The sequence below is a fragment of the Calliphora vicina genome, chromosome 5 (genome assembly GCF_958450345.1).
Source record: "Calliphora vicina chromosome 5, idCalVici1.1, whole genome shotgun sequence".
Taxonomy (NCBI): domain Eukaryota; kingdom Metazoa; phylum Arthropoda; class Insecta; order Diptera; family Calliphoridae; genus Calliphora; species Calliphora vicina.
Window position 1 is genome coordinate 109,712,161 of NC_088784.1, and position 17,464 is coordinate 109,729,624.

A 17,464-nucleotide genomic window follows, 5' to 3' on the forward strand; every position below is an offset into this window, starting at 1 on the left:
GTCCATAAACCATACAGAGTTCTTTTCTTTAATACCCCACAAAGCCAGCTGTGTCTAACAGCTATTTTGTCATTGTACCCATATTTATTCATATACTACAAACAGAAATTTCCATTATTAATTGAAGCAATGTTACTCCTTTCTCTCTGCTATTTTATTTTTTTGTATTTCGTTTCAGGCTTCGGACCAGGCAAAACGTTACAATAGCCTGACAACGCAATGTACAACGATTTCGCCTGTACAGGATTTAACAAACTTTGTGCGTATTCTCCCACCAATTACAGCACAACTACAAAAGCCACCCAAAAGGCCATTTGCTACACCTCAGCCGGCGGCAGGTGAACAGGATGATAATGGTGAATATAATGTGAGTATTTAAGAGGAGAAAATCTGTGCGAAATATAGTAAAATAATGATACAGTTGCAAGGGTTGTATGTAGGTAATCTGTGTTGGTATTGTAGGTGTAATTACAGTGGTGTGCTGAGAAATAGTTAAGAATTTTTAAAAATTAAGAATATCAATTATAACTATAATATTCTTCACCTAGTATCTACACATTCCCTGTTGTATTTCAGATTTTTTTTAAATTGAGGAGCCGCAGAACAAAAGGTACTTTTTTTAAAATTTAAAAATGTTGGGAAATTGATCTTTTCTAGAAGACTTCAATCCAAATATTATAAAATTACCAAAAAATCAATTGGTAAAGAATTCGAAAAAGTAACTTTTGTTCTGCGGCTCCTCAATTGTTGGAAAAGAAGATTTGTATAAAGAAAAACCCGGTGGATAGTAAGTTTAAGCTATCGTTTTTAGAATCCAGCCGAATATGTGTTTGGTTTTTGATTACACAGGACAACAAAATCGAACAAATTTTAGGGGCTTTTTAAACCAATGTGTATTGGTTTAAAATTGTATGGTTTTGTTTTTGTTAAAATAACAAAACAAGCACAAACCATGTACATAAAATTTTGTGAAAATGAGCGAAATCATTTAATCTATATATATATAAAAATGTATGTAATGGCATCACGTGAAAACGCCTGGAGCGATTTGGCTGATTTTTTTTTATTCGATTCGAAATTTTCAGGAGATGGTTTGTAAAAAAAAAAATTCAAAAATTCCGGGTAAAACTCGGAAAATTAATTTTTTTGAGTCCAGTCAATTGTAATAAAAAAAGCTCCCTAAAGTATGCAGTACAAATTTAGATATTTTATTTGCAAATAAATAAGAACATTAGTAAATGCTACCGTGCGAAGCCATGGTCAACTAGTTTTAAATAAATTCGAAAAGAATCCATCGATTTTTATGATCGATATCTAATTTTGTTTCTATTACATGTCGCTTTGCCATAATTCAATAAATCTGAGCAATTTCTGCCGTTTTCGATTTTTCCTGATTTTTTTAAAACAAAAAAAAAATTTATTTTCACATAAAAAATATATTTTTTGCTTCAATTTGTTATTATAACTCCGAAACTACTGAGCCGATTGAAACGCAATATTTATGTAAAAAATTGTATATAGCATGGGGAAAATGTTTTCAAAATTCAATCAATCGAAAGAAGAACATTAATTACTCAATTTTATGTATATCTAACAAAAAACTAAAATTTTGTGAAAATGAGCGAATTCACTAAATTGTGAATCAATTCGAAAAGAAATCAATGGATTTTAATTATCGATATCTCATTTTGTTGCTATTATATGTGGCTTTGCGATAAAGCAACAAATGTGAACAATGTTTGCCGTTTTCGAATTTGCATGATTTTTTAAAACAAAAAATATTGCTATTTTCATCTAAAAAATATATTTTTTGCTCCAGTTTGTTATTATAATACCAAAACTACTGAGCCGATTAAAATTAAAACGGAATAAAGTTTACGTAAATTTAAATGTTTATTTTAATAACATCAGACTAACCATTTTTGAGTTATCAGTAGTTATGTGGAGATACGTTTAAAAAAATTCACAATTTCACTTAAAATTTTTTTTTAAAAAAACTCTGCGTAAAATTTAAAATTTGGACCATATTTGTTCTTAGGGTGCATCAAATCTATATAGTGGTTAATCAAGCCTTTTTTTTGCTGTTGACCTGTGTTATATATTAAGATATTGAAAACTGCGTGCTATAACTTTAAACATTGCTGTAAAATAAACTGTTAATGCGTGACCGGTTTATGTATATTGTTTTCGTTATTGCTGTTGCTGCTTTTGTATTGTTTCCCATTAATATTTTTCGTTTATTTTTTCCCTCTCCCCGTTTCGCTTGGAAAACAGGAAATGACACCAATTTTACGCAACGAGTTGGTATTTGATCGTCATTCCTCCGTATCATTACGTTTGGCATTGGAATCATTGAAACGGGAAGCTTTGGATTTGGAAATGCAAATACGACAACTGCAGGTAATTACTAACCAAGAACAGCTAAAAGCAACCAACAGCTGTATTGTGGGTGGTTGGTTGGTTGGTGGTATTAAGTTTGCAGTGATTTAACAAAATTTTAATCTTTTTGCAGGATGCCATTGACGTTTTAAATCGCAATCAAATACGCGGCATCGAGGGACAACTGTATAATAAAGTCAACGAAACACAAGAGGATCTTCTAATGAATAAATTTGATTTACGCGCCAAACAACTTCACCTGGCAGCGATACGTGCACAGGTAAGTTTTAGTAAATAACTGAATGTTTTTTTATTATTATTATTGTTATTTTTATAAGTAAGTGTATTACTACCCTTGGTTTTATTATTTTCATTTCATTTATTTAGCTACCTTTTATTCTTGTCTACTTAGTAGTTTATTTTATTTCACCAGAATTATTGTTCCTTGTCTTGTAATGATAATGGCCTGGAGCAGAGCACAGCGTTTAACAAGCTTTACTTTTATTATATTCTACAGGATATTTTGTTAAAGAACAATGAAGGAAATAATATCTTGGATTTATTTTATTTCTTAGCAACTTGTTTAATAGTGTCCCCCTTTTCAATGGCGAGATAGTTTTTATGATTTACAATTTGGAGCTTAAGTGTTTTAGTTGTTGTTTTACATGGTTAGAAATAACACCTAATGATTCATTTTAAGGAAAGTTATGGTAAAAAGTTTGTTGATTTATAAATGATTTAAAATATATGAAAAGCAGGTTAAACAGGTGACCATGCCCTTATAATTTTTTCCAATATTGGATAACGATGCCAAATGTCTCAGAATATTGTTGTTGTTTGAATCGTAACATCATTGAAGCAATTGTCACTTGCAAGATGTCAACATAAAACCGTAATTTTCAGAATAACTGCATAGTTTTCATTATTTAGAACTAATTTTTCATGACTACGAATGAAGTGAGTGTGAAAATTAAACCTCCGACCACATGCCCGAAATAATATTTAAACACCAATAAAATTATCTAATTAATAAAGCCAATTGGATGGATATCAAAAAGGTTTTTTGTCTGTTTTATTTCAAATTAAAGTTCTTCAGCTCTACAAAAAACACCCTTTGTATTCACATCACTTTTTATAGTGCCAATGAAAAAGTTAGCATACTTTAAGGTGTTACTAGTAAAGAAAATTTCTCTTAAAAGTGTCAAAAATTAATAACTCTGTAACTCAAGTGTTGTTTTGTTTCAACTTCCTTACGGCAATCGTGTTGTAAGTTAAACAAATTGTACTTCGTAAACAGTTAAAGTTGCTGAAGTTTTATGTTGCTGTTGTTTTTACTCTTTTTCTTGTATTAACTAGCAACAGTTTCTCTGTTTTTTTTCCAATGAGTTTCAATATAAGCAAGCATTGTGTTTGCTGTCAGCGCAGTTGGTGTTACACCAGTTATTTGAAGTAAATTTTACTACCCCAAAAGGGTTTTCAATGGTCTTTATCTCTCAGCATAGTTTTTATAATTATTCACATAAATTTCTGTAAAGGCGGTAAAAGGAAACTATATGGTTGTTTATTTTTACGCTGTAAAAAAAAAATACAAGAAATTATGAAAAACAAACTAAATAAATAAAACTTTTCCAAGAATCTATGGAAATGAGTTGGAATTAGTTTAAGTTTTATTTAAGTCGCCAACAGTTGCACTAGATATAACTACATTTACATGTATTTTTTTTATTTATTTTTATATCTAGTTTCAGTTTAAATCTTCTTAGATTATATAGGATTATTTATAAAGATTCTTACTAAAGATGAAATATTAATGGGAAAAGCGTTAGCAAGCAAAATATAATTAAATTGTTCTTAATAATGTCGCGCAATATAGTTTAGAAATTAAGTGAGTGTGTCATTTTGTGTTTTTTTTAAGATAAGCTAAAGTAATTTAAATAAATTCAAGAATTGTTTATTAAGTCTTTAAATGAAAGAACTATTTAACATGTTTGACAGCATGTTGCAATAGTTTAACTTTTATTACAAGACATGATCTGTATAGAAACAGTTTTTGTAGAAGGCAAATGACACAAACAAACAAAATTTCAACATTTTGCTCAATAAGAAAACGCAAAAAAATACTACTTTTTCTACAAAGTGGAAATACTATTTTTTTATAAAGTAGTATTTCTAATACTTTTTATAAAAGTAGAATTTCTATTACTTTCTTTAATCAAGTATTTCTACTACTTTTTAAAAAAATTTCTACTATTTTAGAAACAGATGTAAAAATAATACTACTTTAAGAAGTAGTAAAAATGCTATTTTTTTAAAAGTAGTAAAAATATGTACTACTTTTTTAAAAAGTAGTAAGAATGCTATTTTTTAAAAGTAGTAAAAATACTAAAAGTACTACTTTTTTAAAATGTAGTAAAAATACTACTTTTTAAAAAGTAGTAAAAATACTACTTTTTTAAAAAGTAGTAAATATACTACAATTTTAAAAAGTAGTAAAAATGCTATTTTTTTAAAAGTAGTGAAAATACTACTTTTTTAAAAAAGTAGTAGAAATGCAATTTTTTTAAAAGTAGTAAAAATAAAAATACTACTTTTTTAAAAAGTAGTAGAAATACTACTTTTTCTAAATATGTAGTAGTAGAAATACTACTTTTTTTAAAAAAAAGTAGTAGAAATACATCTTTTTTTAAAATACTAATACTTAAAAATGGCTTTCTATTACTATTTTTTTTTAAAAAAGTAGTATTGCTACTACTTTCTAGAAAAAGTTTTTTTTTAAAGTAGTAAAAATCCTCCTTTTTTTAAGAAAATACTACTTTTCTAAAAAGTAGTTGTAGAAAAAGTAGTAAAAATACTACTTTTTCTAAATAGTAAATAGTTTTTAAAAAAAAATAGTATTTTTTTAAAGTAGTAAAAATACTACTTTTTTAAAAAATAATAATTTTTCTGTATAGTAGTAGAGTAGAAAAAATAGTACTTTTTGATAAAAGTAGTAAACATACTATTTTTTCTAAATACTTATTAGTAGAAATACTACTTTTTTAAAAAAGGTAAGAGAAATAATACATTTTAAAAATAGTACTATTCCTACTACTTTTTAAAAAAGTAGTATTTTTTTTAAAGAAGTAAAAATAGTACTTTTTCTTAATAGTAGTAGAAATACTACTTTTTAGAAAAAGTATTAGTTTTACTACTTTTCTACTACATATTACTTTTTCTAATACTTTTTTAGAAATGTCCATTTAAAAAATGTCTACTACTTTTTAAATATTAATTTACAAAAAATTTACCAAAATAATCCAAATTGACGTTGCCGGTTACTTTTAACTGTTTCGAATTTGTAGCCAACCTTGTTGTTATCGAATAGAGTGCTGTTACGTATACGTATTAAATAATTATATACCTGATGCTCATACGCCTTAGGAGCTAATTGTAAATCGTAGCGGATCGCAACAAGGTTGTTAAAAGATTGTATGCGAACCTTGTAATTTTTTTAAAAAAATATAATAAAAAAAGAGGTTCTAAACTTTCTGAACAATTTGCAAGTAAAAATCCTGTTTGAATACTTACTGACCTACATATTTTATAATGTTATGAAGATTTTATATACCTTAATTTTTTCCAAAAATTTTTGTGAAAAATATTTGCCCAATTCACAATTGGTGTCGTAGCGTTGTATCGTTGTATGTCGTAATTTTTTTTATTAATGTTTTGTTTTTGTTTCGAAAAATTAGTTTGAAAAATATTTACGATATACAATGCTACAACACTACGACATCAATTGTGAATTGGGCAATTTTAAAAAGAAAAATTTGGTTTTCGATTTTTGAATACTTTTATCCAGTACCTAGGTATATTCAACGTTTAAAATGATAAAATGTAACCTAGATAATATAGAAAACAAGTTACATATAAATTAGCGTACAAATGAAATAAAACCGTTTTATCCTTAAAATACCTAAGGAGTTTATAATACATATTACCATTAAAGTTATAAAATATAACTATATTAAAAACTCTTATAAAGTTAATATTTTAACCTCTGTTTCCGTATAAGTCTTTACAAAAACGTGTTTACCAAGTTCACAAACCCTGTTAGTGAAAAAAGTTTAGGCTTCTTATGACTTCTAAAAAACGTTATTTATTATGCTATTAACATTACCAAAAGCTTATAATGAACAATATTTCTTACAAGCTTTCAAATAAAGCTATGTAGAATAAAGCTTTAAAATGTAAAGCTATTTTGTTAAATTATTTATAAATCAAGTTAGCAACAGGTTTCTGGTTTCGACAAACTTTCACTTGACTTTGTACAATGCTAAACATACAGCTGTTTAGACAAGTTTCAACTAAATACCTAGTGACCTACAGCAGTTACCAAAAAAATAAAGCTTAAACAGCTGTCATGGTGACAGTTGCCAAAGAGCATGTGCCCTTTATTTGTTAAGAAAAAAATGTAAACTGTCAAAATTTTTACAGCAACATTTTGGGAGTCTGTAATGAACAATGAATATGATTTTTTTTTAGTTTAGTGGCGAGTGAGCAAACGAAAGGTCATAGATATTATAGTAATAAACAACATATTTAAGAAAAGTGTTTATAATTAAAAATAAAATAGTAACACACTTTAAAATATACTAGAAATCGAGTAGATTTTTATAAAAACCAAATAGTTATAAATGTTTTGTGTTAAAAAAATTGTGGGAGAATTAAGAATGGAATCTTAAGCCAGTACGGTTTTAAGAACAAACTGAGTTTTTCTGTCCAAGGACTTTTTGTAAAGTGGAAGTGAAAGTTTAAGTGAAGCTGGCCATGTTTTGTATATAAATAATTGTCAACAATTAAGCAAGAAATTTGTAGATATTTTTTAAAACGCCTTAATAAACCAACAAAAAACGCACAATATTTAGAAAAAATATTACCAATTTGTTAATTTATTGACAGAAATATTGTAAAATTATTGTTTTTTTTTATAGAAAAATACAAAAAGCAATAAAAAAATTCATTGTTATCCTTACAAGTTGCCTTAAGGTGGGTTTTGTTTTACATTAGGCAAAAGCTAAAGAGACAAACAAAAAAGAAAATACACACAAACTCTCTCTCTCTCTAAACAAAGTGAGTAATAAACAATAACAAAAGAAACTCACCTCCAATAATTAACAAGAAATGCTGTAAACATAACAGTAAATGGCCAAGCAAAAGAGAGCGAGAGAAAGTGTAATAATTTTCAATTACCAAGTGTGAGAGTGTGAAGAAAAACAAACAAAAAGACGAGATTTGTGTCTGTGTATGCGTGTGTGTCTGTGTTTTTAAACAGTGAATAAAAGTCGTATAAATGAATTGAAACGAATCAGTCACGTGCTGATTTTACATCGACAACAACTTAACGCGCGTTTTAAGTCGCCAGGAAATATAAAAGTAAAAAAATAAAAATAAAAAAAAAATTCACTCACACAACAACAATAATAATAAAACTGCCGTGTCTACATTTATTCCATACAACAATACAAATTGTTGTTTATTTGTACGAGTACATTTCGTTATTGTTGTTGTTGCTGCAACTGCTACTGAGTGTGTGTGTTTGAATGTGCGTTGGATTTCGGGAATTTGTGAATGAATGAATTTCTTGTTATTCATTGTGAGCGAATGTGTGCGTTAAAAACAACAGGAAACGGAAACCTAGACTACCCTCTAACAAAACGTAAAATTCTTTAACACAGAAATAATACGAAACAAAAATATAAAATAAATTGTCTTAGGTCTTGTAGATAACAAAAATTCTATAAATATAATAAAATAAATGAATTTAATATTTAACTTAAAATAAATTAAAAAGAAAACGAAAAAAATAAAAATTTTTCTTAAACAAAACGCACAATTCCACCACCAGCCTTTTTTTTTGTAAACAACCAACATCTACAAATTAAAAACTAAAATACAACGTGTTAAATAGTTTATAAAATTAATCAAACAAATATTGTTATTAAAGCAAACAAATTTAAGCCTTTAAAATCTTAAACAAATTGTTATTATTGTATTTAACTTACAAAATATTAAACCAAATAATTAATAAATAATAAATAAATAAATACATATTAGGAATTTCTTATAAGCCTCCAACCAAGTATTATAAATACATAATTTTTTTTTTAAATATTCAAATCAATTTACCTTGTTAATCTTCTTCTACTACTACTACTTCTACAACTACTACCAACCAACCACTACCAACCAACGTAAATATTCAATCAAATAAAATCGTATTGTTTTTGAGAGTGAATTGATTTCATTTATAATAAATCAATTTCCTGTTTTGGCGTAAGTAAATTTCCAGCAACTAATCTGCAAAAAATAATCCAAATAAAAGTAACTAACAATAAAAAATAAAGCACTCCATCAATTTCAAACTAACTAACAAATCAATCCTTCTTCTTGTAATAGTTGTTTTTTTTTTGCTCTATCTTCTATCATACTTTCTTTTTTTCCTCTATTTTTTGTAATTTGTAATAAAAAGTAAATAAAACACACGGCTATGAAAACATTACATACAATGTAGCTTAATCTTTCTATTGCTACCAACATCTACTTTTTCTTCTACTATTACTAAATCTTTTTACACCTTTTGAGTTTTTCTTTTTTAGTGTTTTCCATCAATTTGTTTTGTTCTTAAATTTAGTTTTACTTCTTTTGTTTAATTTATTAATAAGTTGTGTTTTTTTTGTAATTTATATAGTTTAGCAAACATAGAATAACTACAATGCGAGATATTAGTTAAATTTGTATTTAAATCATTAGAATGTTTGATTAACACTGTTAAATAAAATGAAACAATTTTAAGAAAAGCACTTTGCATATTACATTTTTCTCTTTGCAAGAATGTATTACTAGCTTAGATTACAAAAGCCATTTTTTTTTTAAATTTTGTCAAATCTTTTTAAAATCATATTTTTTTTTTCTTATTTCCTAAGGTTAAAATAATTGCTTTTGGATAACTTCCTATAGGAAGCAGCACTTTTTTTTAATATTAAATTAACTTAGAACATTTTGTTATATGAAGCATTAATAGCAAAGTGTATATACATATAACTTTGTCATTCCGTTTGTAATTGCCACATTTTTCATTTTCGACCCCGTATTCTGGATAGTTTTAAAGAGTGAGCTAGATACTTGTATTAAGTTAAATAAAACTTAGACCCTTCAATACACAAAACTTTCAAAAATGCCTTTCCTATGTTCTTTAATTCTTTTTGGGTGGGCTTGCCTTTCGTGGTACAAAATTGACATTATTGTTTGAATACCACTCATGAGCCTTTTTTCCATAGTGGCATGATTTCCATAAAAAGGAAAGAAAAAGCTATTTTTGTAGACACTCTGTAATATATATCGGCCCTTTGCGCGAAATTATCGTATGTGACAAAAGCAAATTTTACAGGAGAGCGTTATCTATATATATAAAAATGAAATGGTCCATGAATGTAATGGCATCACGTGAGAATGGCTGGAGCGATTTGGTTGATTTTTTTTTTATTCGATTCGAAATTTTCAGGAGATGGTTTGTAAAGAAAAAAAAATTAATAAATTCCGGGTAAATTCTTTTTCTTGTGAGTCCAGTCACTGTAATAAAAAAGCTCCCTAAAGTATGCAGTACAAATTCAGATATTTTATTTGCAAATAAATAAGAACAGGCAGGTGTATGTGGGTTGGACAAACTTGATGAAATAACAGTAGCAAATGCTACCGGGCAAAGCCGGGGCGGTCAACTAGTTATTAATAAATTTCTTTGCTTTGGCTCGTATCATCATTACCAAATTTTAAATGCGATACAATAACCGATTTAGTAAATTAAATTTCACATACGACAACATTGTCTTAGTAATATTTCCATAAATATACCGAATATCGGTATAATATTTTACTATGTAAAAATTTAACATACGATAATTTCGTGCAAAGGGGTCGATATTTCTGTGTTTATTGTGCCTGATGTCACAAATGATTGGCTTCTTTTGTTCTTGAACATTACCTCGTCCAACAGCCACATAAAAATATTGAACCGAAAGTTATGTACAATCTGCTAGTACATAGTTTTATCATCCATAACACAACAGCTGTTTTTTTTTTTTTATAAAATTTGAACTCAACTTTTTCGCTCGTTATTTTGCTTCCAAGTTCTTTACCGCATTGCTATCTGGAGCTTCACTTCATAAAATAATCAGAGCATTTAAATTTACGAACTGATGTTCGGTGCTCTTCGAAAGAGTTGTTCGACTTCTTTTGCCTACTAATATCTATTAAACCTTTGTTTCTTCCTGCTTCAGGTTTTCTTTTAATGTTCAAGTCTGGCTGGAATAGTGTGTATAAGTTTATGCTGACTTCGACTCAAACAATCTGAATTGGGAATTTTGTAATTTTTGCAAATATTTTTGGGAATTCAAGAAATCATTACAATTTTGCAAAACTATATTAAATATGTAGAATTATTATTCAAATTAAGAGGTTTTGTGATTTTTTAATGAAAAATATATAGCATGTATGACTTCCCTAGTGTCTACTATTTCCCTGTTTAGAAAAGCTTACGAAATTCAACAAAAATCTTTGGCATATTTTTATGCAGTACAAAATAATACTAAAACCATGTTATTATCTTCAAAAAACAAGCAAAAAAATTGGTGGAATTTTTTATATTTTTAAATATCTTTTTGGGAATTGGAAAAAGTTATTATTTTCCTGATGTTTAATTATTAGAAACAAAATTATCGCTCATTGCAGCAGAAAACCTATATTGGGAATTTTGTAATTTTTACACATATTTTTGGGAATTCAAGAAATCATAACAATTTTGCAGAACTAATTTAAAATATGTGAAATTATGATCCAAATTAAGAGTTTTTGTGATTTTTTGAATGAAAATTTTTACTTCCCCTCAGTGTATACTATTTCCCTGTTTAGAAATTTTAGAAAATTCAAATAAATCGTTGGCATATTTTTGTGCAGTACAAAATAACCCTATTTGCTTCAAATACAAGCAAAAAAATTATTGGAATTTTGGAAATTTTTAAATATCTTTTTGGGAATTCCAAAAATTTATTGTTTTGCTAATATTTAGTAATTGTAAACAAAATTGCAATATTTTTTTTTCTCATTGCCGAAAAAAGATATATATTGGGAATTTTTTAATTTTTACACAGATTTTTGGGAATTCGAGAAATCGTAATAACTTTAGCCTAACAAACTGAAATATGGAGAATTATTATCGAAATTTAAGGATTTATTGATTTTTTTTGGAAAAATATCAGTTCCCCAGGTGTCCTTATTTACCCTTCTTTAGAAACTTTCAAACAATTTTTGGGAATTCGATATTTCTGATAATACCTAGAATTTTACTGATATTTATTCGTTATAATTAAAATAACAATATTTCTAGACAATTTTGTTTTTTTGCTCCAAAAAAAAATTTAAATTGCGAATTTTGTAAATTTCCTAAATATTTTTGGGAACTTGAGGACAAAAAAATATTCCCCAAATCATTTGAGATACCTAGGGCAGGTTCATATACTAATGTAGCTACTCTAAACTCAGTTTAAATGGTCTTGGAAAGAAGAGCTGATCTATCGAAATGCAATTATTTTATTAAGTAGACATGAAATATTTGAAATAATTGTACTTTAGTTTTTATATCAAACCTATATTTTAAAATGCATATACGACAAATTTAAGGTTAACTTTAAAAAAATGTTTAAAGCTTTTGTAACTGTCAACCAATTTTAATAAAGAATTGCATATTTCATTCAAAATCGAAACTTCTTTATGACTTAACTCTTTGCGGTTGGGTGGTCAGTTTACTAACCACCTTTTCTATAGTCCTTAAAACATAGTTTATTGGCATCTATTGCCATTTTGCTAAACAAACATATTTTTTGAAGTCATCGTTTATGATTTTTTGCGAAACTTTGCCGTCAGAATGCTCTGGTTAGATAAATATATTAATTTGAAAATATTGTAAAAATCTGTTTTTTTAAGAGACTTTCACGCATTTAAGCACAGAGTGTTAATTGTTCATCGTTCAAAATTTATACGAAAAAAATTTTTTTAGCATATTTATTTTTTATGTGGTTAGTAAACTAACCACTTCACTCCACAAAAAAAACTTGGGAATGGGTTGTTTTTTTTCAAGTTTTGATTAATTTTTTCTTACTTTTTATAATAAACTAACCTCGATTAAAGTAAAAATGCAATTGTTTTGATTTTAAACTTAAGCTGGGCACACACGGGGCGCACAGCCCCATTAACAAGTAACTAGACGTCGAACACGAACAAATCATACTCACAAATCAACCGTGTGTGGCCAGCTTTATACACAAAAAAGAGTGGCTGAAAGAGTTAATAAAAAAATAGGCCTAAGTTATGTTCAAACATTGCATACTTTTAGGCATTTACAAATATGAAGTAGTTTTAAATGTTTCTGCTTGTAATATTCCTTACATTGTTGAATAGTTTTCAAAACTTGCAAAAAGTATCCTCGAATTGTAATATTTCTGCGGATTATAAATTAAAATCTCTAAAAATTTAATTTCTTAATTAAATGTTAAAGTCGTTTAATTTCTATTAAAACTACTTTAACATTTTAAAAAACATTTCAAATACCTTTAACATTATTTACAATTAAATATGAATCTATCTAAATTAAAATGTTTGCTAAAACTAAATACTTTCAACACTTTTTCACTTTCTTTTTGGTAATTTAGTTTATTTTATAACTTCATTTCAGTTTGTAATTTTTCTGTTCTTCTTGCTGTAACTACATACTTTTGTAAAATAAATTTTATATAAATTTTCTTTTTATTTAAAACTCTCACAGCCTGTGTAAATACAACCTAAATAATAGAAGAGAACAAAAAAAAGTATAAAAAAACTCGTAAATCTGTAATAAACTGCATACTACTACTACTACTGCTCGCTCTATAACTAAACTAAATATACTTTTACATACTTACTTACTTACATATCTATATATAGAACTTGTACTAAACCCAATGTAAATTTAAACTAAAAATAAATTTTGCAACCAAGTAAAAAAAAAGAAATACATAAAACTAGACACAAAAAAAAAGAAATTAAAAAAAGAAACGAATAAATTTTGCTTGTGCCACCATTTAAATTTAAACAAACAGCCACATCTCACATTGTAAATGCTTGAGTATGTAATTTAAATGTTTTATATACAACACATAACTTTATATACCTACATACATTAATACATATATACGTAAATATTAATACTTATATATAGTATACAAATCTATACATATATAGAACAATACAAAATATATAGTATGCATACATATATATCTCATAAATCTATTTAAAATCCTTCTAAAATAACAAACCCAACCAAACAAAAAAATCAATCCGTAGTGCAATTTAATTGAAATAAATTCCTTTAAAAAAAAAAAAAAAACGTAGTTAAAAATCAATTAAAAAAAGAAATCATTGCTACAAAATATAAATCACCGTAAATTACCGGCTAACAAAATTATTTAAAATCTAAAAATTATTGTATTTTTTTTCTTCGTGTTTAATTTGCATTTGTAATACGTAAACGAAAATGCGTGTTATAGTGTTGAAAAAGAATCGTTCGAATAAACGCGGCACACCAACTGCTACAGCACGTGACACCACTGCCACCACTTATGTACCACCAAAAAAGTCACTGGCAAAAGTAAGCTAAATATTTAACAAACAAATATAAATAAATAAATAAACAACAACAAATATTTCCAAACTTTATTGTTTATGTTTTGAAACAATTTATTCGATTGATTTGAAAAAAAAGAAATGTTCAAATATACACTGGTATAAGAAGTGTTTGGGAAAGAGTTGTATACTTTAGTTACTTCGTAAAGCATATATTTCTCGTTGACGCTCTTTATTTATGTAAAGATTTCTGACGAATTGTTATTGAATTGTTTGGGATTTAAATGCAAATTAATAAATTAATTCGTATGGTACCAAATTTCCATGTTTTTGTATGAATCTTGCAGCCTGAAAACGTTTTGAAATTGAGGATTGAGCAGCTCCCAATGATTTTGCAAGCAAAACTTCCCGCATATGACGCGTTGTTGGCACAAAATTCGACATTTTCAAAGCAACACTAAATGTCAGTGAATTATTATCAATAATTGGGAAATTTAGCACAATTCTTACTATAATATTAATTTTGTATTCACGTATAAATTTTAAAAAATTTTGTTGTTTATACTGTAGAGTGGGGCAGAATCAACATTTTTTGGAAATAAATCTGGCATTTCTAAACGGCAGGTGCTAAATAAAAATAAAATTTGAGTTGATCATAAACAAGGGGTATTCGAGTTTAAGTTATTAAAATGGATCCTACAAATGCTCCAGGGGCGGCGCTATGAGGCTCAAAGTAGGGTAAAATGTGGAAATGTGGACCCTTATAACAAAAATTGTAAAAAATACCATTTTTGGGATTTTCGCTCCAACTTTTAGGAATTTCGGAATTCCCTTTGACCTTTTTACAAGTTTTTTACACATTATTATTTAGAATGACAAATTTAAAAAAAACTTTAAAAATTTCATTGAGTTTTGTTAATAAATAAAGATTTTATTACATTTTACATATTTATTGTGATTCTAAAACTAAAATTTGTATCAAAATTTTAATAGGATTGCAAATATTAGGAACAATTTGAACCACTTTTATTTCGAACTATTTTTTTTTTCGTTTAGATATGTTAATTTTTGACCTTACAAAAAAAATTTCAAGTCAATATCTCAAAAATATGCCACTTTAAAACTCCGCCCTTCAAAAAGATTGCACTTTTTCATACTGAAGAATTTGTGCAATATTTTTGAAGGACGGAGTTTTGTAAGGCCAAAAATTAACATATTGTTACGTTTTAACCTTTTCAAAACGTTTGGTTTATTTCCTTTAAATAAACGGCAAAAAAAAGCCGTTTAGTAGTTTGAAAATTGTAACAACTCTTTATTTATTTAAAATGTACAACAAGATAATTAAATAGTCACTCAGTGTTTTTTTTATACACGTTTATAAATTCGAGGAAATACAGACACACTTTATAATGTACACGAATTTACTTGAAAAACACAACACACTTTAAGGCACTCAGTTGATGTTTATTCGAAAAGCGTCTCTGATAAACTCACTCACGACTGCAACCTCTGCCACTATTTATAACACTGCCATCTGCATTATAGATTGATCTTTAACTGTCAAAATTCGAATATTCTAGATCTTACTAATACATACGCCATCTGTGGTGTACTTTCTACAATGTTCTTTAACTGAATATTCGAATTCGAATACAGCGTTGCCAACTTACGATCAAATCAACTGAAAGCTTTTATTTAATAATGCCCACAGATATGTTACAGTTTGCTATTACAGCACTGTTATTTGAAAGCATTATGCTACTTTTAAATCAGCCCTTAAAATCGTTATATTTGAATTCAAGTACAATTTCGTAATAAATGTGGATTAAATTGTTCTTAATATTTGCAATACTGTGAGCCCCCATAGTGCCGACGCTGAAGCATTTGTAGGGTCCATTTTAATAACTTAAACTCGAATACTTCTTGTCTACACTCATTTTCTTTATACTTCTTAATAGTGTCTTGTCTGAAATTACAAAGTCTACACTCAGCTCAAATTTTATCCTGATATGACCTGCCGATTAGAAATGCCAGATTTATTTCCAAAAAATTTTGATTCTGCCCCACTGTGCACTGTAATGTCAGCAACTAAGTGAGAATAAATTACAGATATCTACCCTTAAAATTTTATTGAGAAATATTCAAAACAATTAAGCTCCATTTTTGAAACTTATTTCTTGGCGAATTGAGATATTGCCAAAAAAATGTTGACGCATTATTTTAGAATTTATTACAAATACGAGATATGTGCGACAAACAAAATAAAATTGAGTTCTAATTCCCTTGAATTTACATTTAAAACAGGCAAATTGTGACTCTGTATTATACGAATTTTCAGGAATTGTGCTTTTAATTGCAGCTGGAAATTTTAGGACCCTGCTAACTTATAAATGTTAACAAATGTCAGTAGTTGATGCCCACAGTAGTGAAAAATCTATTAAAATTCCTTGACATTGGTTTTGACCAGCTGACATTTGTTAAAATATATTTAAGGGGCAGATTGAAATATCATTAATGATCAGAAATCAATACTTCCCAATCCAGCAAATTCTTTGATCCCAGTTTAAATTTGAACATTTACAAGAAAAAAAGTAACAAAATTTATTATAAAAAAATGCTTTTTTATTTTGTTACTGTGTTTTGTCTTTAATGCACGTTTCATGTTTGTTTTTTTGTCTTTTTCTATTTAAAAAAAATAAATAAAAAACAAAAAACCCACAAAATAAAAACTCTGGTTCTCTTAATTGCTGTGACTGTAACTCCACGTCCAAACTTCTCCTAATGCAATCAATTTTTGATGAATTTTTCACACTCACAACAATTAACAACAAGTTGAACAACTGAGAGCAACTAGGAAATAGCCCAAAAACACAAACTCAACAAGCTAAACCATTGACAGGGAGAAAACGACCCAGTAAAAGAGAGGATTTTGAGAATTGTTAACACAAACTCTAGAGAGAGGCCTTGTTTAAAGAGTCTAAAACTCTAAAACTTTCAATAAAAAACAGGCATGTTTAAACATGATTTAAAAATACTTAATTAAAATTTCTTTATTTTCTTTAGAAAAATAATAGATTTTTCCTTAATTAAATACATAAATATAACGAAAATGCTCTAGTTTATTTACATAATTGAAATTTCTTTATACTTCTTAATAGTGTCTTGTCTGAAATTACAAAGAAAATATAAAATAAAGCTGAAATTAGTGCATGTTTAATATTTCATTATTTTTTTTTTTAGAGAGATTGAAATAAAAGTTTTAGATAAATAAATTAAAGAACACACATTTTGTTTTAGTTTATAAAAGTATATAAAAAAGAAATACTAAAAATACTATTTAACAACACCAAATAAATACTACAACTATAAAGTAGCAGCTTGTAAATACAATTAC

At 27.2% G+C, this 17,464-nt stretch overlaps 1 protein-coding gene across 1 annotated transcript in view; it reads left to right on the forward strand.

Annotated features, from left to right (window-relative positions):
* The window catches only part of LOC135960871 (uncharacterized), a 339,112-nt gene that overhangs the window by 80,672 nt on the left and 240,976 nt on the right, over positions 1-17,464 (forward strand). Inside the window, exons 8-10 of the mRNA XM_065512271.1 lie at positions 179-367; positions 2,275-2,400; positions 2,513-2,659. Of these exons, the coding sequence (XP_065368343.1) occupies positions 179-367; positions 2,275-2,400; positions 2,513-2,659 (462 nt within the window). The remainder of the gene's footprint in view (positions 1-178; positions 368-2,274; positions 2,401-2,512; positions 2,660-17,464) is intronic.